The sequence below is a fragment of the Carcharodon carcharias genome, chromosome 13 (assembly GCF_017639515.1).
Source record: "Carcharodon carcharias isolate sCarCar2 chromosome 13, sCarCar2.pri, whole genome shotgun sequence".
NCBI classification, from domain to species: domain Eukaryota; kingdom Metazoa; phylum Chordata; class Chondrichthyes; order Lamniformes; family Lamnidae; genus Carcharodon; species Carcharodon carcharias.
In genome coordinates, this window is record NC_054479.1 from 146,629,816 (window position 1) to 146,655,339 (window position 25,524).

Genomic DNA, 25,524 nt, shown 5'->3' on the forward strand with positions numbered 1-25,524 from the left:
GGGGGGGGGGGCACTGGTGGGAGTGGTGGGGGTGGGGGGTGGGGGGTGGGTGGCTGCAGCCTTTTTCCCTGTCAGGGCCACCCTGTTTTCCATGTGAGAGTCCCTGGGCTGGAAGTGCTGAGATGTGTGTGCGTGGGTGCCCTGTAAACATGGTGCCCGGTGAGGTGATGGCGAGTGGGTGAAATGGAAACGTGTGTTTCCTGGGAATGCATAATCCATGCGGCGAGTTTGGGACAAGGTGGTGTGAAAAGCCGCCATTGAGTAAAACGTCATTTTACCCACCTGTTCCCACACTTTGTGCAAATCTGGGAAGATTCCAACCTTCCAGACCGTTCCTTTAATGCTGCATGTCTGCCTGAAGTGTGGCAGTAGTGTTAAAGTTTCTAAAGGCATATTTTCATTGCGTTAGTCAGCTAGTTTGAAATGGTACCTTTTCCTTTAGTTTGATGTATCAGTTTCCTGTTAATTAATGTTTGATCTATTTTGATTTTAGGTTTTTTGTTACTCTCAAAATCTTAAAAGTGAAACCTTGCCCTTTGGTTCCTTTCCATTGGCCCCTTTGGAAACTTATCTCCTTTTAAAAAGTTACCAATCCCCACGTGACTGGAACAGAAATAAGAGCTGTTCCCAGTGTTATGACTGTCAGGAAGATATAATAATGTTATTGGAATTTATTGTAAAATAGTGGTATCTTTCCTGGGGCAACTGCAGATCAAGCAGGCGAACTCTATGGGTGGAATTTTCTGGTAGGCCGTGTGCATGGAAGATATGGCGGGACCCACTTCACACAGTGTGAAGACAGGTCACGATCTTCTGCTCAGCCCACCGATGGTGGTCGAGTTTCCCACCAGCGGTTAGCAGGGAGCTAATTGTAATACATTAGCATATCATTAAAAGGCCATCCTGCCAGGCTCTAGGAACCCACCATATTGTCTGTCCACATCGACGGGAAAGCACATCGACATGTTTCACAACAGCACACAGGCCAGGTGGACCCTTCACTTTAGGGGAGCTGAGGTGAGTGAGCAGCAGCGTTCTCCATAGCTCACCCATTGTTTACAGGACTCAGGGGTGCCGGGGCAACTGATGCCGGACCCCAGAGGCAATGTTGAGGGATGTAGGGGAGTGTCTGAAGGTAAATGCTGTCTAACCTCGGAGGCAATTGCTGAGGGAGGAAGGGTGGTCAAGTGCTGCCCTGGTGCTGCACCCCGCGCACAAGCAATCGCAGGGTAAGCGAGGGGAGTGGCTACACATTGGGACTACCTGTATAAACGGGCCATGCCTCTGCAACTGAGACAGATCTGACGCAGCCACAGTGATATGAATGGGGTCGGGCTTCTAGCCTGGCCACCTATGTAAGCATCGCAGAGGCATCAAAGAGCCACCAAGCGCTCCATACCTTACACAGTCCGCAGAGGGTGTCACACATCATCATTGTCTGCTGCACCTTTATAACCTGGTGCTGCCAAAAGTGATGAGCTGGCTGAGGAGGAGATGGAGGAGCTGAAGGTCTCCTCTGATGAGGAGGACGCTGACAGGGATGAGGGTGAGGGAGTCCTCGAAGGTGACGATTAAGAGGATGAGGCCTTCACACTGGTCAGATGAGGCAGGCGCACTCGGGAGGCCCTCAGAGCTACTAGATATGTGGAGGATGATGACAACATGCAGTGAAGTGTCCCCGTAGATCCTCACATTGCATCTCTGAACGTTTGACTCCAGTCTGGCTTATGGCAGTGCCAATACCCTCTTTGAGAATGCTCCTGTCAGGGAGATGCAGTGGAGATCCTAATAGTCACTTGATTGCAGAAGGATGATGACCAACATGCAGTGAGGACACTCCATAAATCTTCACACAGCCCCTGTCTGGCCGAGGACAGCTCGCTTACCCTCCATGATCAGGGCCATCTCAGAGACGCAGCTGATGCTGTGTCCACCTTCAGCGCCTCAGCCCTTCAGGAGCTGGTGCACAGCATCACTGGTCACAGATGCTGGTGTGATGGGGGCCAGCCCCATCTTAAAGTGCTGAGAGCACGCAGAGAGAATGATGGAACTCTGTGACGCCTGCCCACTACATTCTGGCAACAATGACAAGCACTAATGTGTCCAGGGAGTGTGAGGGTGGACCATCACTTTGATCTGAAGGTTACACACTGCACAGGGAAGAGGCCTTGGACTGAGACACCTGCCTTTATCTTGTGCAGGAACCAAGGTTTCACATCTGAGTGACAGGTTCACTGCTCATCAGAACAAGGAGTCATAGGCAGGAAGATATTCATGGAAGTTTATTGTCAATAGTGAACATTATGTACAAGTGATTAACACCTATGCCCAGGCTGTGCAACCTCCAAAAGAGTTACATCTCCTTAACTGTCCTAACCCTGCCGCTACGTCTTGGTGCTCCCTGGACATCTACAACAGAGGTGATGACTTTGGCAGGCGTCCTCTGGAGGGCTGAAACTGAAGGGCCCCGGCCTGCTTTCGGGGCCCTGTTGGGTGGCAGTGGCACCCTCCTTGACCTGTGGAGCTGGATCTGCAGAGGTGACAGGAAGAGGGGAGTCAGATGGGCCAGTCACTCCCAGGGTCACCTGGGTGGATGGCCCCGGGGTGTGCACCTGGTGATCCTCCTCCCTATGGGTGCTCGAGGGCCCCAGGCTGACTCCTTGAAGAGCAGGGGTAGCAGGAGTGAGATCGAGCTGCCCGGCACCCCTCTTGCATACACACTGTTGGAGGCCAACTATGGCATCAGTGATGGAGTTGAGCCCGAGCAGCAGTGCAGGAGTGATGTCCTGGACCAAGGTCTCCATGGTGGCTGCCATCCTGCCAGTGTTGACCTCAGTGTGTAGCAATGCTGGCACTATCACCTCAGCCTGAAGATGGACAGGCTCCTCCATCGTGCCTTGCAATCTGAGGAGTGTAGCGGACATCCCTTCCTAATGTTCCCGAACTTGTCTTTGCAGTTCCAGCAACTGTGACATGACCGAGTCCAGAGGCTCATCATCTGACTCAGACTCAGTAACAATCTGGTCTCCAGCAGTCCTCCGAGTGCCGGGAACCTGGGAAGTCTCTGGCTCCGCCTGCTGTGGATCAGAAAGTGTGATTTGCTCATCAGATTGGAATCCCGAGGCTGCTCTGAAGCTGGGTCCCACTGAGGTGTGTCTCTGCGCTGGTGGAGGGTGTGGGTGAGCGCTGTGATGGGACTTCAAGGAGGGTGCCTCCAGATTCCTCTTCAGAGGTTTCTTCAGGGCTTGATTGAAGGCCCTGGGTCATGGACTCTGTCGGCTGTTTGGCAGATGTGCCCGTGAAAGCAAGGGGAGATAATGAGTGCATGACAGTGGCCTGTGAAAGAGGACACATCACTCACAGCATGGTTGTCTGATGGATGTTGCACTGCTGGATCCTCACTTGGTAGAGCAGCACTGACCTCACTGTCAGCACAGGACCGGTCCCAGTCATCGCCGGCCAGCTGGATGGCTCTGTTTTCAAATTCTGTGAGAACTTTGAATTCCAGCATCCCTCCATCTGTCTGCAACCTTCCCCTCCTGTTGTGAGCCAGTTTGTCCTGCACGGATAGAGATGGGTAGAGTGTATCAGGACTCCTGCCGGACCAGGTGTTAAGTATGCCTGGCCTGTGTGGGTGCTGAGTGATCCCATGGATAGGATGAGGACAATGATGGTGTGTGTGAGAAAGTGAATGGCGATGTCCCTTGAGCTGGCAGTGAGTGAGGGCCCTGTGTGTGTGTGATGGGTTTGTGAGTGTGTGAGTTGAGAGTGATGAGAAGAGTGACTTACCCAGGCAGAACAGAGGAGATCATTCATCCTCTTGTGGCACTGAGTGGCTGTCCTCTTCTGAAGGACGTTGGCGCTGACCACCGCCTCCCAAGCCTGGTTTGTGACATTGCTGCCCATCATGTGGCCAGAGCTGGGGGTAGAGCACTTTTTGGGGGGAGCCTCCACACTCCAGCAGTGGCTCAAGGGACCTGTCGTTGAAGGGGGGGGGCTGCAGTCATTTTCCCTTTGCTCCCCATGTCTCCTGGGCAATGGTGATGAGCTGGTGGTGATCTGCGCTTTGCTGGCAGATGCCTTTTAAAGATGGCGGCCGGCGTGATGCAACAGTGGGTTGATGGCGAGCGGGCGAATGAGAGCCCACTCACCATGGAAACAGCTTGTTTTGTGAAAGTGAATATACAATGAGGTGGGCTCGGGAAGATACAACGTGAAAACCCGGCATTTTCATGGGTGGGTAGGACTCCATTGTATCTGCCCAGGACTGCGTGTGTGTGTGTGTGTGCGTGCATGTGTGTGTGTGTGTGTGCGTGTGTGTGCGTGCGTGCATGTATGTGTGTGTGTGTGCATGCATGCATGTTTGTGTGTGTGTGTGCGTGCATGCATGTGTGTGTGTGTGTGCGTGTGCGTGCGTGCATGTGTGCGTGTGTGTGTGCGTGCATTTGTGTGTGTGTGCGTGCATGTGTGTGTGTGCGTGTGTGTGCGTGTGTGTGTGTGTGCATGTGTGTGCGTGCACGTGTGTGTGTGCATGCGTGTGTGTGTGTGTGTGTGTGTGCGTGCATGTGTGAGTGTGTGTGCATGCGTGCATGTGTGTGTGTGTGTGTGCGTGTGTGTGCGTGCGTGCATGTGTGTGTGTGTGCGTTCGTGCATGTGTGCGTGCATGTGTGTGTGTGTGTGCGTGCATGAGCGCGCGTGCATGTGTGTGTGTGCGTGCATGCATGCGCGTGCTTGCGTGTGTGTGTGTGCGTGCATGCATGCGCGTGCTTGCGTGTGTGTGTGTGCGTGCATGCATGCATGTGCTTGCGTGTGTGTGTGCGTGCATGCATGCACGTGCTTGCGTGTGTGTGTGCGTGCATGCGCGTGCTTGCGTGTGTGTGTGTGTGCGTGCATGCGCGTGCTTGCGTGTGTGTGTGTGTGCATGCATGCGTGTGCTTGCGTGTGTGTGCGTGTGCGTGTGTGTGTGTGCATGAGTGCGCGTTCGTGCATGTGTGTGTGTGTGCGCACGTGCGTGTGTGTGTGCGTGCATGCGCAAGTGTGCGTGCATGTGTGTGTGTGTAAAAAAGGACATGTGCATTGTTAAATACCCCAGACCAGAGCGTTGTCAAAGGAATAGTGACATGTGTAACCTAGCCAGGTGATGTTTAGAAACAGTCAGCAGAATGTTAGGCTTGGTGGGCGGGTGCACACCCGACCCTGCTGAGTTTAACATGACGCGCAATGATGTTGGGTGAGCGTCCTGACGTTATCACGCAGTCTGATGGTATTTCATTCAGACGGACTGTGTGGGAGTTGGCATTGCACCCAGCAACAATGAAAAGGCCTGTTAAGGCCATTAAAAGGTAATTAAATTCAGATTTACACTGTCTGTCCAACCTTACAGTAGGTGGGCATGCGAAAACACCAAGTGGCCTTTGCGCTTTTTAGGAAACCTCATCCACGGGCGGGATCAGGTTTCCTAAAGCAAATAAAATTCAAGTAAAAATATTACACTTGAATGAAAAATATGTCCCTGCTCATGTGACAGAGTCATATGAGGGGACATGTTTTATGACATTTCTAGTTTCATTATTATTTTTATTAAATAGCATGGAGCTGCCTTAGGGAGATTATACAACGCTCACTCGTGCACATGCGCAAAGCTTGTGCTCGCTCACCTTCCCCATTGCACAGGTAGTGCTGAGTACTGCCACTGGCATTTCACGTTGGGCGGGCCTTAATTGTCCCACCGGTGTGAAATTGTGTTGCAGTGCCATCACAGGCGGTGGTTGGCTTCCCAGCCACCACCATTGAGCTTGCACACCAAGGGCAAAATTTTGCCCAGTGTGTTTATTTTTCCCAAAGATTACTGGCAAAATTAGTACTATGATAAATGTTTATGATTAGGAAGGCAAAGACGAAAGACATAATGAAATAATGGGAATTTGCATTCAAAGGGGAAAATATGTATAAAGGAGCGAAGTCTGTGTGTAAGGGTAGGCATTTTAAGATCTTACAAGTGTGAAAAGCCTTCAGCATCTATGCCTCAAGCTGCTGTTTTCAAAGGACTGAAGTTAGAAAAACTCTCTTTGAATTTGACTTGTTCAGGGTATCATGTTTCTTTCCCTGGGTCTTTTAAAATCTATGTGTCTTACTGTTACCTTAACGAAAGTGTAACTGGAAGTCAGACTGATTAGGGGATTTAAGAGTTATCATAGTAGTAATTTGTCAATCTATGTATGTATTTAAAATAATTTCTCTTATTAATAAATGTTTAACCTAACTTTGTAAAAACCTATAAGACTTGGTGGTCTTATTACTACTGAATTCAAGGCACGCATCTCGAAATTATACAAATTGCAAATCAAGTTGTGACAGTTGTTTCAAGTTTCCCTCTGGGATTTGAACAACTCAGCATTTACCATCAGCTGTGCCATAACAGTAACAGAAAACTTACATGGGTCATTTTAATTCTTTGTTAGCCTCAATATGGGTGCTGCTGTTGTGCTGGGTGTGGGTGTTTGTTTGATTCCATTTATTTTGTTCCATTCCCATTGCTTCCAAAATCTTTCTTGCAATAGCTTCACCTCCCGCTGCCCTTGGACCCTTATTTTCCTTGGTTACATTTTGTTCATCATGAACACTACCACCCACATAAAAGCTGAAAATGCAACAGCAGCATTAACTTTCATTTAGAAAGTACTTTTAATGTAGAAAAACGTCCCAAGCTGCTTTGTAGAGGTGTAACAAAAAGAGTCAAGTCAATGAAGGAAATATTAGGAGGAGTGATTGAAAAGTGGATAAAGATCTTGATTTATAGGAATATCTTGAAAGGGGAAAGATAGAGAGGCTGAGAGGTTTAGGAAGGGAATTCTGATGTATGAGGGCTGAGGCAGCTAACAACATTGCTTTCAATGATGGGCAGAGGGAGGAAAAATGCACAAGTGGTCAGAGTATATAGAGATACAGCAATGTTGTATGGCTAGAAGAGGTTACAATTACAGAAAAGTACAAGGCCATTAAGTATGTGCGCGACAACTTTAAATTTGAAGCATTGAAGAACCAAGGTTCAGTGTAAGTAAACAAGGATAAGGGTGATTTGTGAGCAGGACTTGGTGCAGGATAGGATACAGTCAGCAAAGTATGGATGAACTGAAGTTAACAGAAATTGGAAAATGGAAGCCTCACTTGGAACCCATTGAAATAATTAGGTTAAGAGATAACTAACATTGTGCAGGGTTCAGTGGCTGATGATTTGGGGAGACAGGTGAGTAATGTTACAGTGATGAAAGTGGGCAGTCTTTGTGATGGAAATCTTATGGGGTCAGCTTATGGTTCAATAAGATGCCGAGGTTGTGAAATGTCTGTTCTAATCTGAAAAACTGGCCTAGCAAGGTATGGAATTAGTGGTAAAGGTAAGGAGGTTGTGTTAGAATCTGAAGTCAATGACTATTTCTTCTTAATATTTCAATGAAGGAAATTGTGCTTCATTCTAGACTGCAGATTGAATGTTCAGTCCGAAAACAGAGAGGTAGAGATGAGGTTGAGAGAGGCGATGGAGAGGTAAAACTGACCATCCTCAGTGCACATGTGGAAGCTGACTCATTATCATCAGCTGATGTCATCAAAGGCCGAAATGTAGATGAGGGAGAGGAGTGGGAGTCAAGTATACATTCTTGGAGGAGCTGGAGTTTCAAATGCCATATCCTACCTATCACCTCAAAATACCTTCACTCTGAACTCACTCATACTGCAACAGAAATCCTTATGCATGCTTTTGTTACCTCCAGACTCTTGCCGAGTAAATGATTGCGGAGGTAGGGCTCCCACTATGTGGCACAACGTTTTATGGCCAAACCCCCATAATACCTTCTAACAGATTTGTTTAGTATGAAATTCCACTAACTGTTCCTTTGAAAAATGTGGTCCCAAAACATTTACTGTTTCTCATTGTTAATATCTATTATTTATTGTTATTTCAGGAAATGGCCTAGGAATCAGGATTATTGGTGGGAAAGAGATTCCAGGACGAAATGGAGAGATTGGTGCTTACCTGGCCAAGATCTTTCCTGGGGGATCTGCAGAGCAAACAGGCAGTCTCACAGAAGGTAAATGAACTCTTCCTAATTCTACTGAGAAACCTTTAATTCATTCAGTCAAGATATGGCAGAATCCTTGTGTCCATATCATGATTTTTCTTTCATTGAGTCAAAGATCTTTTAGGTCTGATATAATATTTCTGGACTCTGGTTTGGTGTAATATGTACCTTTGTTTTTTTTTGCACTGAGGCACCCTTTACCATCACAAAGACAATTTAACACCATCATTGTCTCACCGGGTGTATTACCCACATACCCTGTTGCTATGCTGTGCTTGATTCCCATAGGAAGTTTGCTCCTTGAAAGAGTTGGTACCTTAATGCACAACACTTTGGTCTGGATTTTCAAATGCTGGTGGGCTCAGGACTCCCTGTGGATGCAATTTAAAGATCACAGTTCCAGGAGGCATATCTTCCAGAACAGGGTACAATTTTCAAAATCCAGCCAATGAGGAGGGAACGAGGCACCCGCTTACAGCTAATTAGAAGCCCATTGAGCTCCTTGGGCAGGAAGTTCATTGGCTGGGGTGGTCGGGACTGCAAATTTCAAAATGGATTCCAGTGAGCCTGAACAGCCTAGTGCATGTTAATGCACAGCAGTAGGGTTCAAACGGGGAAGAGCTAAAAATATGTTTGTATTACACGAAAAATCTGTACGTGAGGACTCTTGCATTGGAAGTGTTCATTTGTTTCATGTTGGCAGTATGACCACTTCAAGTTAATGCTACTGACCCTCTGAGGAGTTGCCTGCTTTCACTGGCATACCCCATCATGGCTGCCATCTGTCGTTGTTGCTGATATCAGGCAGGCAGTTGCTGACCTCCTTGAGGTACTCCATGCCAATAATTGGACACCGAGCTTGCCTTCTTTCCAATTAGGGAATTTGTATTTAAAAATAAGATCATGAGAGTGACGTAGCTGAGGTGTCACTTTGAAAATCTAGCTCTTTATCACAAAAGAAAACAATAAAAAAAATGCAAATATCACAGGAAAATTTCCTTTTCAAGAGTTATTATTTACATTTAACATTGGTAAAAGCCCACTTGCAGTAAAAACTCTTATTGGAACAATCAAAAGTTATACTTGTGTTTTTTTTGCTAACAGCTTCTGTTTCTGCCAATTGGGAACTCTGTCTAATTGATGAAACTACAATAGTAAATGGTTAATTAGGTGTTCACTCAATTTTTAAAAGCCGCTTTGCAGTACAGAATTTGAGTATTGCTGAAAAACTAGAGACACTGTCAAAGATTTTCATCTTGCACTCATCACAACAGATGCAAGAGTACTACATTTCAAAGGGAACAACAATATATACTGCATGAGAAAAAGGAAGCTGATTGGTTGGCAAATGCACTCTGATTGGTCAAGTGTTGTAATGGAGAATCAGCCAGGGAACATTTATCCCCCCCAAGCTTTTGTTTAAATTCAAACGAAGCAGGTCAACTCTGATTGGTGAAGGCAGTGCCATGGAGAATGTAACAGGGAACAGTTGTTCCCCAAGCTTTTGTTTGATTGAAAATGTGCAACGCTTGGATGAATTCCTTTTGCCTGCAGAGGACTAGGCCCTGCATATGAATATATGTAGCTTCTTGATGCCGAAACAGGGTGTATTAAAGCTTTCCTGTGGGATAATTCTTACCCCGACCAGATCATTCCTCTTTGTATATTGCGCAAGCTCATGAATGGGCCTAAGGCTGCCACTTTCAGTCCTGAAATTTGAAGTACCTCACATTACTCTAGAAGTTTAACATGTCTCAATAATTTGAACAACAGGTAAAGTTAGCCATTTCACGCTGCTACTATGTAATAGCAACACAAGTGGTGTTCTCCATGAACGAGATAGATTGGAGAGGCTGGGACTCTTTTCCCTGGGGAAAAGAAGGCTGAGAGGAGACTTGATCAAGGGATTCAAGCTCCTGAGGGGAATGGACAGGGTAAATAGTGAGAAACTGTTCCCACTCAAGAGAATACCAAAATGAGAGGGCACAGATTCAAAATAATTCACAAAAGGAATAAATGTGATGTGAGGAAATACTTTTTTACCCAGAGGGTGGTTGGAGTCTGGAACAAACTTCTTGAGAGGGTGGTGGGGGCAGGTTCGATTGAAGTATTCAAAAGGGAATTAGATTGCTGCTTGAAAAGAGAGAATGTGCAAGGTTACAGGGATAAGGCAGGGGAGTGGGACTAGGTGGAATGTTGTCTCAGAGAGCCAGCGAAGACTCAATAGGCCGAATGGCCTCCTTCTGCACTGTAAAGATTCGGTGATACTATGTGATGCCAAAAAGATGTTGTGCATGCCACAAAAATAAATAGTGTGGTAAATAAATTTCAGTGCAGCTGTGATGGTAGGAATGAAGGCTGTTATCACAATGGATGGTGGGTCATATCCCTTCGGCTATTCACAACAGGCAGAGAACTGACCATATTCAACCAGCCCGTGCTTGCAACACTCAGACATAGTGTCTAACATTAGATGTGATTCCATGATTGGACAGCAGATCTTTTTTTTCTTACTGAACAATCACAAGTGTGCCAGTAATTGCATCATTAATCAAATTAAGATGATCAGTCAGGCTCGTAATGTCGGGATCAGGACTTACACTTGCTAGAAGCTATATATATTCATATGTCAGGCCCAGTCCTCTGTGGGTAATAAGGAATATGTCCAGTCATTGCACCTTTTCAATTAAACAAAAGCTTGGAGGACAACTGTTCCCTGGTGGATTCTCCATAGCAATGCCTCGACCAATCATAGTCCACTTTCCAGCCAATCAGCTCCCTTTTTCTCATGTAGTATAAATTGTTGTTCCCTTTGAAATTTGGTATTCTTGTGTCTATCCTGATGAGTGCAAGATGAAAATCTTTGGCAGAGTGCCTCTTTTGTCAGCAATATTCAAATTTTGATGTAGAAAATTGCCTGTAAGTTATCCTAGTTAACCTAGTGAATCAATGCACCACCTCGTTTAATGGAGACCAGTGGATCTGGAGGTTTTTGCTGAGTTGGCTGATCGTCTTTCGGAGGCCTCATCACTCTGGAAAAAAAGAGGAAAAAAATAACTAAGGTCCTTGCTCTTGATTGCTAGATTAGCCTTACTAGAGTCAGACAGTTTATATTTAAGGGCAAGGTTTTACTCAGATAAAAAGATGGTCACTTGACCGAACTATCAAGAGTTAGGGTTCAGGCTGCCTGTACGAAATCACCTATATCTCAGTGTGAGTCAGCTGTGACAAACTGGAGTATTTTTTTAAAATATGAAATAAAAACAGAAAATGCTGGAAATTCTTAGCAGGTCTGGCAGCATAACGTTTCAGGTCAGTGACATTTCATCAGCAGTATTTTATCCGTTGTTTTTATTTCTTTTTTCTTTACTGCATCTTCAATTTTAAATTAGGTTTAAGACTCAAAATTTAAATGACACCTTTATTTAAAAGCAAGCTTATCTGTAGTGTTCTAAATTAACCCCTTGAGGAACAGCATTGGATCTCTGTGAACACTATCATTACAAAACATATCAAAAGCGAATGGCTCATATCTACCAAGGTCCAGATCGTCAAGCTTGGGGAGGCGGGTGGGAGACCCTTGATCAAGGGCACTCAATGCCTCATCGAGGGTCCCAGTATTGGCCAAGGGGGTGGTGGTGTGGGGGGCTGGGGAGAGGAAATCCTTGGGGCAGAATTTTACGACAATGGGATTTTACGGGTTTAGAATGTCTGGCCTCATTTTACAGCCCCATCCCCACTGAAGCAGGGCCGTAAAATTCTGCCCTTAGACTTTCTTGCAACCCCCGGCACCCACCTAGCCAGCAATCCCCAACCACAATCCCCATCCTGCCCTCACTCACCCGTGGCCTCTGTCCCTCACTGAGCCTCGGCCTCGGGTGGGTGATTGCCAGCAGTTGCCACCATTTCCCTGGTGGCACTGATGGCTTCTAATTGGCTGGCTGTTCTCAGGGTGGCAGGCAGGAGGGGTATTTCTGTCCCCAGGAGCCTTGATCCTGGGGAGGGTCCGCCACTAGCCACTGATCTGACCGGCGCGTAATATAGCAAGTCTCCCCCAAAGGAGGCAACACAAGGCTCTTCAGTCGGTGGGTGAGACCCCAACTGCCTTGATTAATTTCCATCCTTAGTTTAATGTCAGGAAGAACGTGAAGTGCATTTTTTTTTAAATTGTGTTCTGAAGACCTGGTCAGCCCTAACAAAGCTATAGTAATTGTCCTTTCTGGTTGCTCTGAGAAGATGTTAATGTACCTTCTCTTTTTGGAGTACTGCAGTTAATATAGCAACAGTGTTCCCACAGTCCAGTTAGATAGGGAATTTCAGAATGTTGACCCAATGAAAGGATGCCCAATAATATCCCCGTTGGAATGATATGTGATTTGGACTGAAAGCTACAATTGGTCATCTTCCTACGAGATTGTTGCTCTTGTCCTTCCCCACAAAGTAAGCTGAGCAACTTGTTGCTATGCAGAGGTGATGCAGAGAGTGGATATCAGGTTCAGCGATGTGGCAACATCCAAATGGACTGCCCTGTCTGGAATGTTGAGTTTAATGATTGTTGTTGCAGCTGTATCATCCAGGGGGCTTTCAAGATATGGAAAGTGCTCACCATATTCCAGAGTCTCTCCTTCAACATATATAGGAGATGGAATATTTGGCTGAACAGGTGTGGGTTGATAAAAGAGTTTTGTTTTGGCAATATTCAAGAACGGGCCGAGTTTCTTGAATGCAGAATTGAAGAGATTGAGAGTGCCTTGTAAATCTGGTGCAGTGTGGGCAGTGACACTGCAGTCACCCGCAAACTGCAGATCATTTATGTCCGTGCTGGTGCTATGACCAGGGTGGGAGGAGTGCACAGTTTCTCTAGCCTCACTACTCCACAGGTCACATCGTAAGTGTAAATGTTTTATTCATTCACCAAAATGGCTAATTGTTTACTTTTGCTGTTAGATCCAGAATAAAAGAAACTTTAACCAAGCTTCTTTCAATAAACTCAGAATTATTGCTTTATTGTGAAACAAAACTTATTTTTAAAAGCAAGTTGCAAAAATTGGTTCACACAATTTGTAACCTGGAAGTGAAACGATATACACCTTTAAATCCCAACACACACACACACACAAAGGACAAAGCAAAAAGGACAAAGCAAGCAGAGGTTGACATTTAAGGGAAAAAAAGCACCTTTTGGCCAATGGGAAACTGTATGAAAAGGGATAACATTTGAAGAGTTTTGATGCTGTCGATCTGGTGTTCTTGCATGCGAAGATGGATCACTGGATGTAGTAGTTGTCTAGAAGTTCCTTCCAAAGGAGCTTCGGTGTGGAGGAGAACGGAGTGGAATTAATGTCCTTGGGATCCCTGTCTCTAGGCCTGTATTCACTGGTGTTTAGAAGAATGAGAGAGGATCTCATTGAAACATATAAAATTCTGACAGGGCTGGACAGACTGAATTCAGGGATGTTGTTTCAGCTAGCTGGGGAGTCTAGAACAAGGGGTCACAGTCTCAGGCTATAGGATAGGCCATTTAGAACTTAGGTGAGGAGAAATCTCTTCACTCAGAGGGTGGCAAACCTGTGGAATTCTCTAACATACAGGCTGTGGAGGCCAAGTCACTGAATATATTTAAGAAGGAAATAGAAAGATTTCTAGACTTTAACGGCATCAAGGGGCATGGGGAGAGAGCAGGAGTATGGTGTTGAAATAAAGGATTAGCCATGATCGCATTGAATGGCAGAAAAGGCTTGAATGACCTACTCCTGCTCCTATTTTTTATGTTTCTATGTTTCTCTCGTCTCAGCTTCTCAGGTTTCCAAATTCAGACGAGTTATAATGAGATGAAAATTTCTAGCTGGATACCGATAGCCACATGGAATTTTAGTCAAGGCAGATAGAGAGCAAGTTGGGCAATGTTCTCCTATTCTGTTTATTCCCAAAACTGAGTCCAAAAAAACAAGTTCAAAACAGAAACTCATCTCAGTCAGGTGGAAAATCATCAGGACCTCACAGCCTGAAATAAATGTTTTTTTTCCCTCCAGTAATTAAAGCTCAAGTGAACCATAGTTCTTATCTCCTCAGGTTCCTTCCGGGTCATTTAGCTGAAGTCATGTGACTTCTTGGAAAAGGCAGTTTGCTCACAGTCCAATGTGAACTTATAACCTTTTAAAAAAAGCCCAGGTGAATTCCCAAGAAAGTGTCCAAGTAAATTCCATGTCCTTCCAATTAAAAAAAACATATGTTTCTTGGAGATATGTATTCATAACACCGGCCAGTTTAATTTTGGTATGGAGGTGACTTGGATTAAAGAATTTTCCATCAAGACAGCATTTAATGCTCACACCAGAGGGCAGTTGATTGTTTGATGGGGGTGAAAATGGGTGAATAATGTGCAGATGACACAAGGTTTGGCCGGGTGGTTAACAGTGAGGTTGAGTGTCTTGGGCTACAGGAAGATATAGACAGGATGGTCAAATGGGCAGATAAGTGGGAGATGGAATTTAACCCTGAAAAGTGTGAGGTGATACACTTTGGAAAGAGTAATTTGACAAGGAAGTATTCAATGAACGGCGTGGCACTAGGAATTTCTGAGGAACAAAGGGACCTTGGCGTGTGTGTCCATAGATCTCTGAAGGTTGAGGGGCATGTTAGTGGGGTGGTGAAAAAGGCATATGGCAAACTTGCCTTTATCAATCGAAGCATAGATTACAAAAGTAGGGAGGTCATGTTGGAGTTGCATAGAACCTTGTTGAGGTCACAGCTGGAGTACTGTGTGCAGTTCTGGTTGCCACATTATAGGAAGGATGTGATTGCACTGGAGGGGGTGCAGAGGAGATTCACCAGGATGTTGCCTGGGATGAAACATTTAAGTTATGAAGAGAGGTTGGATAGAATTGGGTTGTTTTCGTTGGAGCAGAGAAGACTGAGGGGTGACCTGATTGAGGTGCACAAGGTTATGAGGGGTGACCTGATCGAGGTGTACAAGATTATGAGGGACATGGACAGGGTGGATAGGGAGCAGCTGTTCCCCTTAGTTGAAGGGTCAGTCACAAGGGGACATAAGTTCAAGGTGAGGGGCAGGAGGTTTAGGGGGGATGTGAGGAAAAACTTTTTTACCCAGAGGGTGGTGACGGTCTGGAATGCACTGCCTGGAAGGGTGGTGGAGGCGGGTTGCCTCATATCCTTTAAAAAGTATCCGGGTGTGTACTTGACACGTCATAACATTCAAGGCTATGGGCCAAGTGCTGGTAAATGGGATTAGGTAGGTAGGTCAGGTGTTTCTCACGTGTCAGTGCAGACTTGATGGGCCAAAGGGCCTCTTCTGCTCTGTGATTCTGTGATGAACCATGAGACTTCCGAATAAGGTCAGGAGTGAAAGAAAACAATATGTCAAGAAGGCTCTTTCCCTCCCATAGCAAGCTTGCACTCTTTTCCTAAAATGTAGCTGGGGTTGGCATTCAGGTAGGAGGCAGGAAAATTTGCCCATTTTGAACACACTACCCCTCCATGCTGCCATGATGTAAAGTGACCAGCCAGGTAAAGGCCTGGGCAGACATTTCAAGTCATAGTTACAGTGATAAAAGCAAAATACTGTGGATGCTGGAAATACGGAAAAAAAACAGAAAATGCTGGAAAACCTCAGCAAGTCTAAAAGCATCTGTGGAGGGAGAAAGAGAGTTAATGTTTTGAGCCCGTATAACTCATCTTCAGGGCTGAACAGTTATACTCAATAGTTACAGAAACTGGGAGCCAGAAAACAGCCTCCTCACTCATTTTTTTCTCCATCTTTCACCACAATATCATAAAGCTCAGTCCTGCTTCTCAATGAGACTAAATTATTTAACTATTCCTTGTAACTAATGTCAATATTCAGGGCTGAGGAATGGACAAGCACGTATAACATTTCTCTTCACTTTCTGGTATGAGTAGGAGAGAGAAGATTGCAGACGGCAACTTGCGCATATCAGAAAAAGGTTCATACACCATAACCACAATGAGCAGGATTTTCCTGTGTGCAGGAGTTCCTCAGGGTAGTGTCCTCAGCCCAACCATCTCCAGCTGCTTCATCAATGACCTTCCTTCCATCATAAGGTCAGCAGTGGGGACGTTCGCTGATGATTGCACAATGTTCAGCACCATTTGCAACTCCTCAGATACTGAAGCAGTCCATGTCCAAATGCAGCAAGACCTGGACAATATCCAGGCTTGGGCTGACAAGTGGCAAGAAACATTCACACCACACAAGTGTCAGACAATGACCATCTCCAACAAGAGGGAATCCAACCATCATCCCTCGACATTCAATGGCATTACCATCACCGAATTCTGCCTGAGCAACATCCTGGGGGTTACCATTGACCAGAAACTGAACTGGACTAGCTATATAAATACTGTAGCTACAAAAGTAGGTCAGAGGCTAGCAATCCTGTGATGAGTAACCCACCTCCTGATTCCCCTAAGCCTGTCCACCATCTACAAGGCACAAGTCAGGAGTGTGTTGGAATACCCTGTCTGGATAGGTGCAGCTCCCACAACACTCAAGTAGCCCTGCTTGATCGGCACCACATCCACAAACATTCAGTCTCTCCACCACCGATGAACAGTAGCAGCAGTGTGTACCATCTACAAGATGCACTGCAGAAACTTACCAAGGCTCCTTGGACAGCACCTTCCAAACCCACGACCACTACCATCTAGAAGGACAAGGGCAGCAGATATATGAGAACACCACCACCTGAAAGTTCCCCTCCAAGCCACTTACCATCCTGACTTGAAAATATATCGCCGTTCCTTCACTGTCACTGGTTCAAAATCCTGGAACTCCCTTCCTAACAGCACTGTGGGTGTACCTACACCACACGGACTGCAGCGGCTCAAGAAGGCAGCTCACCACCACCTTCTCAAGGGCAACTAGGGATGGGCAATAAATGCTGGCCCAGCCAGGGAAGACCGCATCCCGTGAATTAATGAAAAAAGCCTCAAGATTCAGCATCGGGATCTAATTGGAGGGTCTGAGCCTGCACTTGCTGGGAGCCAGACAGAGGGACTGTTTTCCCAGAAGTAAGTTTAAAATTAAATCTCAGAGGGATAAATTCAACAGGGCCCTCTGATCGGAGGGGAAACCCCTCCAAATGATTCATTCGGGCTGCAGGGGTAACCTTTATTCCCAGCGGCATCCCTTTGGAACATTGAACCTTGGGCTCTGATGGTCCCCTGGACAGCAGTAGGGAGCTGCCTCCATTCTGATGGGACAAGGAGCCAGTCCACTGTCAGCAGAACCCTGGCAAGCCCGAGCCATAAAGATGTAGTTTGGCTGCGTGCTGCCTGCCAGTTTATCCCCAGCCTGGAAAGCTCTTCAGCAGGTGGAAGGTGTTGGGGAGCCATGGCCCTGTGGCTAATCACTATTTTTAAAAAATTCATTCACGGGATGTGGACATCACTGGCTGGGCCAGCATTTATTGCCCATCCCTAATTGCCCTTGAGAAGGTGGTGATGAATTGCATTCTTGAACCGCTGCAGTCCCTGTGGTGTAGGTACACCCACAGTGCTGTTAGGAAGGGAGTTCCAGGATTTTGACCCAGTGACAGTGAGGGAACGGCTCTATATTTCCAAGTCAGGATGGTGAGTGACTTGGAGGGGAACTTCCAGGTGGTGGTGTTCCCATCTGTCTGCTACCCTTGTCCTTCTAAGTGGTAGTGGTCGTGGGTTTGGAAGGTGCTGACTAAGGAGCCTTGGCGAATTCCTGCAGTGCATCTTGTAGATGGTACACACTGCTGCTGCTGTGCGTCGGTGGTGGAGGGAGTGAATGTTTGTGGATGTGGTGCCGATCAAGCGGCTGCTTTGTCCTGGACGATGTCCAGCTTCTTCAGTGTTGTGGGAGCTGCACTCATCCAGGCAAGTGGGGAATATTCGATCACACTCCTGCCTTGTAGATGGCGGACCAGCTCTGGGGAGTCAAGAGGTGAGTTACTCACCCAGGATTCCTAGCCTCTGACCTGCTCTTGTAGCCACAGTATTTATATGGCTAGTCCAGTTCAGTTTCTGGTCAATGGTAACCCCCCGGATGTTGATTATGGGGGATTCGGTGATGGCAATGCCATTGAACATCAAGGGGCAATGGTTAGATTCTCTCTTGTTGGAGATGGGCATTGCCTGACACTTATGCGTCATGAATGTTACTTGCCACTTGTCAGCCCAAGCCTGGATATTGTCCAGGTCTTGCTGCATGTGGACATGGACTGCTTCAGTATCTGAGGAGTTTCAAATGGTGCTGGACATTGTGCAACCATCAGCAAACATCCCCACTTCTGACCTTATGATGGAAGGAAGGTCATTGGTGAAGCAGCTGAAGATGGTTGGGCCGAGGACACTACCCTGAAGAACTCCTGCAGTGATGTCCTGGAGCTGAGATGACTGACCTCCAACAACCTCAAACATCTTCCTTTGTGCTAGGTATGACTTCAACCAGTGGAGAATTTTCCCCCTGATTCCCATTGACTCCAGTTTTGCTAGGGCTCCTTGATGCTACACATGGTCAAATGCAGCCTTGATGTCAAGGGCAGTCACTCTCACCTCACCTCGGGAGCTCAGCTCTTTTGTCCATGTTTGAACCAAGGCTGTGATGAGGTCAGGAGCTGAGTGACCCTGGCGGAAACCAGACTGGGTGGCAGTGAGCTGGTTATTGCTAAGCAAGTGCCGCTTGATAGCCCTGTTGATGACCCCTTCCATTACTTTACTAGGAAGCGAGAATAGACTGAAGGGGCGGTAATTGGCCGAGTTGGATTTGTCCTACTTTTTGCGTTCAGGACACACCTGGGCAATTTACCATATAGCTGGGTAGATGCCAGTGTTGTAGCTGTACTGGAACAGCTTGGCTAGGGGCGCAGCAAGTTCTGGAGCACAAGTCTTCAGTACTATTGCCGGAATGATGTCAGGGCCCATAGCCTTTGCAGTATCAAGTGCCTTCAGCCATTTCTTGATATCAGGTGGAGTGCACTAACAACATGGTGGGTGCACACTAACAACACGGTGGGTGTACACTAACAACACGGTGGGTGTACACTAACAACACGGTGGGTGTGCACTAACAACACGGTGGGTGTGCACTAACAACACGGTGGGTGTACACTAACAACACGGTGGGTGTGCACTAACAACACGGTGGGTGTGCACTAACAACACGGTGGGTGTACACTAACAACATGGTGGGTGTACACTAATAACATGGTGGGTGCACACTAACAACACGGTGGGTGTACACTAATAACACGGTGGGTGTACACTAATAACGTGGGGGGTGTACACTAACAACACGGTGGGTGTACACTAACAACATGGTGGGTGTGCACTAACAACATGGCGGGTGTACACTAACAACACGGTGGGTGTACACTAACAACACGGTGGGTGTACACTAACAACACGGTGGGTGTGCACTAACAACATGGTGGGTGTACACTAATAACATGGCGGGTGTACACTAATAACGTGGGGGGTGTACACTAACAACACGGTGGGTGTACACTAACAACATGGTGGGTGTGCACTAACAACATGGCGGGTGTACACTAACAACACGGTGGGTGTACACTAACAACATGGTGGGTGTGCTCTAACAATACGGTGGGTGTACACTAACAACACGGTGGGTGTGCACTAACAACATGGTGGGTGTACACTAATAACATGGCGGGTGTACACTAACAACTTGGGTGTGCACTAACAACACGGTGGGTGCAGACTAACAACACGGTGGGTGTACACTAAGAACACGGTGGGTGTGCACTAACAACACGGTGGGTGCAAACTAACAACACGGTGGGTGTACACTAACAACACGGTGGGTGTACACTAAGAACACGGTGGGTGTGCACTAACAACACGGAGGGTGTACACTAGCAACACTGTTTTCCCTAACCCTGTCTATTTGCTTACTATGTTTGTGAAACTCTCTGTGATGTTCACTACACTACAATTAAACAAGAATTGCACTGGTTTCAAATTATAGGATGAAGGATCATCAACATTCAGATCCATTGTTTTTGTTGCATCAGTAATGATATAAAATACTTCAGCAAAATGGCTTTGTATAATTTGCGGTGATATCAGTTCTAAACTGGAATTGAAGTAAAAATGAGCATTTGATGTAAAACTGTGATTCGTTCATAAAGGTTGTGAGTCATTCAAATGTAATTGAATAAGGTTCATCTCAGAGAACAACATTTTAGGATGCTAGTATATGAATATTTTATATTTTGAAACATTATTTAAATGAAGCTGCTTAGCTGCAAAAAGATGACTCAGAACCTGTTTTTGAAAACTCTCCATCACTGAGGATTCCTCTCACCTCAGGCAGGATTTTAACTGCAGGGGTGATAAACAGAAGTCACAGCCATTTCTGCCCCCTGAGGTACCAAAACATTCAGTCCTGCTGTCTGTCTGTTGCAGATCAATTGATAGAGCTTGATTGCTGTGATTGGTCAGCAACTCTATTATCATTCAACTGTACAACTATCAGGATAAAAGAGGGTAAACTGAATGAACTAAGGTTTTTTGGTTCTGGTGAAGAGTCATACGGACTCGAAACATTAACTGTGTTCCTCTCCGCAGATGCTGTCAGACTTGCTGAGTTTTTCCAGGTAATTTTGTTTTTGTTTTGAATTTCCAGCATCTGCAGTTTTTTGCTTTTATCAAGGTCTTTTGGGTCCAGCTGTTTCATGTTCCTTGCTGCTTCTATGGGCTTTGACCATTTAGTGATTCCATTGTGTATTTTGACACCTCCCTTTCACCAAAATGTACAGGCAGGGCTGACACTGACAGTGGACACATTCATAACTTTCACGATTGCCATGGCAACCACCCCGACACATGCAACTTGGTGGAAATGTAAAGCCCAATGCAGACACATTTGTCTTGATACAGGTAAAGAGACTATTGATGAATGCTTTCAACAGGAGGCTTTTAAAATTACTATTTTTTAAAAATTCATTCAAGGAATGTGGGCTTCGCTGGCTGACCAGCATTTATTGTCCTTGAGCTGCCTTCTTGAACTGCTGCAGTCCATGTGGTGTAGGTACACCCACAGTGCTGCCAGGGAGGGAGTTCCAGGATATTGACCCAATGACAGTGAAGGAACGGCGATATACTTCCAAGTTAGGATGGTGAGTGACTAGGAGGGGAACTTCCAGGTGGTGGTGTTCCCATCTATCTGCTGCCCTTGTCCTTCTAGGTGGTAATGTTAATGGGTTTGGAAGGTGCTGTCTGTATTACTGTAAAGGGCCTTGCTCTTCAGTACTATTGCTGGAATATTGTCAGAGCCCACAGCTTTTGCAGTATCCAGTACCTTCAGCCGTTTCTTGCTAATTCCTGCAGTGCATCTTGTAGATGGTACACACTGCTGCTACTGTGCTTCAATGGTGGAGGGAGTGAATGTTTGTGGATGTGCACCACTACTGACCGAACTGGCTGAGTCCTAAATGACATAATCGCTAGACTGGGTCTGTGGCAGGTGGTGAGGGAACCAACAAGAGGGAAAAACATACTTGACCTCATCCTCACCAACCTGCCTGCTGCAGATGCATCTGTCCATGACAGCATTGGTAGGAGTGACCACTGCACAGTCATTGTGGAGACAAAGTCCCACCTTCACATTCACATCTCCATCGTGTTGTGTGGCTTTACCACCGTGCTAAATGGGATAGATTTCAAACACATCTAGAAATTCAAGACCGTGCATTCATGAAGTGCTGTGGGCCATCAGCAGCAGCAGAATTGTACTCGAACACAATCTGTAACCTCATGGCCCGGCACATCCCCCACTCTACCATTACCATTAAGCCAGGGGAACAATCCTGGTTCAATGTTGATTTTGATTGGTCAAGGCATTGCCTTGGGGAAAGGCCCAGCGAATGACTGTTGCCTATTTTGTTCAGTTGAAACAGACACAATGTGTGTACATGTTCTTTCTGTCTACAAAAGACAGAACCATGTGCATTAATATATGTAGCTTCCAGTACACATAAATGTGCCACATTGTGAGCCCCACTGGTGATCTTAAATTGGTTGTTAGCATGATTCTTAGCACACACAGGATTATTTAGCAAATGCTGTCCAATCGCGGAATCACATCTAATGTTGGACACTGTGTTTTGAGTTTTGCAAGCACGGGCTGGTTTGGTACAGTCAATACTTTGCCTATTACAAACAGCTGAGGGGACATACTGTTTGATACGATCTGCCAGTCTTTGGGACTGCGACTGGCAGACCTACACCAGGCCATTCGGCAAATGATATGGTATATGTGCTCTGTCCAAAGACAGGTCCTGATCTCATTGTCTGCTGATTCTTCATCCTGAAGCATATTTGTGGCAGTTTTTGTCATTGGTGGCTTGTCATTGCCTCCCTCTTTCAGGGGCAGGGTAAGGAAGCAAGTCTTAAGTCTACCTCAGCTAGGGAGGAAATTGAACCCACAGTGTGGGCGTTATTCTATACACATGAGCCATCTAGCCAAGTGAGCTAACCAGGCCCCTATATTAGGCAAAAAAGATAGCAAAATAACTGTGATTAATTTGATTTCTTCTTAACATTCCTGGTGTTAACAGATGGCAGTCGAGCATGTATTATGATCATGGGAATATCAGTAGTCTGAAGCTGGCTGAAAAAAATGTGCAGATGTAGCTAATGCAAAAGAAATATGGAAAATTATTTCCTATTGATGATGAAACCCTCTTTTGGCCCTCTGTTTGCAAATCATTTAACAACAGCCCTGCTATTAAAGTTGTACAATATAAAGCCCATTTTGTAAGCCATCTCGTGTGTTATTTTGGCAATAAAGAAAATGAAAGATGCCAGTATAGGAAAGATGGTAGCCTTTATAAATGCATATTTGTTGTAATTTTTGCCATTTATTTTGTGCAGCTTTCAATGTTTTGGGCCATAATTATCGACCCTTTCTATTGACTCGCTAACATTACTGTAAGTGTAAGTTGGAGCATCAATGGTTTTGCTTAACCTCAACTGTTTCTTCTTATCTTTGACCATTCTCTGAAAAATTTGAAATGTGCTTTGATTTGATAAGTAAAAAAAAATGCATGTTTGGTGTGTTTTAAGATTTTCTCTAGGTTTGCTGTGAAATAATTATTGAACTCATTGAAGTGTTTTAAATATTGTTGACGCCCAAATTTAGTTAGACATTTTGGATACTGCAGCAGATCTGTTAATTGTTTAGTAAGTGAGTATTTAATTGTGCCCAGGTGGTGAGCCAACCAGGGATTCACTTTGTCTCCTCTAAATAGGAACAGACTGAAACTATGGTTGTTGGATTAGGAGGTACATGTTTGTAATATGTATCCCTGTAAATTATGCATATAAAATTGTGTAATGCTTGGCTCTAGATCTATCCTTTGCCACCTAGCTTTCTGGAGTAGAACATTTGTGACATACTCCAAAATATTGTGATATTTCTAAAGAGGTGTTTTACAACAGCAATTACTTCTATCTCAGCTAAATATATTAGTGACAACTAACTGAAATAGTAACCCATCTGAGCTGAGCAATGCATCATTAGAGATTGTGACAGGCTTTCAGTGATGGAGAATTAGTTGAAGATGAAATGACCTAGCTAGGATTACAAGAATTAGCTGATACTCACATAAAGCCAATACTGTACTTGTGGATGTTTTTGACAATCCCATTCTGTGTACCTTGTTTGGTAGGAATGCAAGTTCTTGAATGGAATGGAATTCCTTTGACTGGTAAAACCTACGAGGACGTTCAATGCATCATTGGTGTGCCAATTGGGGAAGCTGAAATATGTGTAAGACTGTGAGTTTTTCCCCACCTTTCTGTTTACCATTCAAACTTCATGACTTTTGTTTTACATCATATTAAGGTGAAACCTTTATAAAACTCCATTTATATGATGGCTGCATCATCTCCGATAATTGGTGTGTACTAAAATACAGAGGAATACAACAATACTGGTGAAGGACCTTTTCATTTCAACTGTTCCCTCAAATAAAAAGTGTTCAGTATTAATAATTGTACATATTATTCTCTTAGCTTAAAACTGTATACCCTTCCCAAAGTAAGTTAAATATTTATTGTATCTCAGGCCTAAATCATCAGCTTGAAGATAAAAATGTTGAAATGAAAAGAGTCTTCAAGGAAGATATTCACAATTGAACTTTTCAAAGGGGATCTCAAACTAAGTTATCTAAAGCTAATAAGATGTTTTTCTATAATTCCAAAAGCTGACAAAAACTGAAAGTGAACTGTTAAATGCATTTTTAGATGGACCTGATAATACTACATTGAGCTATCTCTATCCCCACAACGTTCTTCCTTTCTCCCCTATATTGAAGAGAGCAGCTCACTCTGGAGTCTGATTCCAAATACGCCAAAAATCTTCCATCGAATGGCAGTGTTATCTAAATACTTGACAATGACACTGCCAACTAATTCCCTCTTCTCTTTGCTTCTCTCCCTAACACAACATGCAGAAGAGAATTTGAAATTACAGCTCAGACTGGTCAAATAAGCAAATTTCAAGTAGGAAATCTTGGAATCTGCAATTCTGCATTACTCATTCTGTGCCATGCAGTTGTTGGTTTGTTTATTGGAGAATAGAGGGATGGCACAATGCTTCACAACCTCAATAAGACATTATTTCTTCACCCAGATTTTCTACAACATCTGAATTAAAGCAAAGAATAGTTTGAGGCTGCTTTTAATAGACCAAAATAATAAGAGACTTCAGCTCATGTATAGTACACATGGTAGAGAAAACAATGACCAGTCATCTTCATTGATACATGGATTTAAAAAAAAATTGACATGTATAAAATCTAATACATTATAATAATTGTTCATACTTATTCGGATAATAAAGATTTCACTTTAAAACAACATTCATTAGCTGTTTGACACAAGACTACAGTTGTTCAATGGTGCATCAAGAATGGGGGATGCATGGAAAACACTCTTGTATCATTATCCATGATCACATTTTCTTTGCAATTTAACAGTAAAATGCTAATGGGACCATTAAAAATGAACTGAAAATATTATTAATATTTTCCTTTAGGGACCTCAACATGCTATCAGATTCGGAGGACCTCCAGCATTTGGATCTACACACCCAAGCAAAGGCTGGTAGGACAGTATTTATGCTAAGCTAAATTTTTTTCATTCATTGACAGTGAAGGAATGGTGATATATTTCCAAGTCAGGATGGTGAGCAACTTGGAGGGGAACTTCCAGATGGTGGTGTTCCCATCAATCCGTTGCCTTTGTCCTTCTAGGTAGTAGTGGTCATGGGTTTGGAAGATGCTGTCTAAGGAGCCTTGGCGAGTTGCTGCAGTGCATCTTGCAGATGGTACACACTGCTGCTACTGTGCATCGGTGGCAGAGGGAATGAATGTTTGTGGATGTGGTGCCAATCAAGCGGGGCTGCTTT

The 25,524-nt window shown here is 45.0% G+C and overlaps 1 protein-coding gene across 1 annotated transcript in view; it reads left to right on the plus strand.

The window, feature by feature from the left end:
* LOC121286168 (protein piccolo-like) overlaps positions 1-25,524 on the plus strand; it is a gene marked incomplete at its 3' end in the record, with an annotated part of 652,194 nt that overhangs the window by 537,154 nt on the left and 89,516 nt on the right. The window contains exons 14-16 of the mRNA XM_041203147.1: positions 7,962-8,087; positions 23,783-23,891; positions 25,153-25,220. Coding sequence (XP_041059081.1) covers positions 7,962-8,087; positions 23,783-23,891; positions 25,153-25,220 — 303 coding nt within the window. The remainder of the gene's footprint in view (positions 1-7,961; positions 8,088-23,782; positions 23,892-25,152; positions 25,221-25,524) is intronic.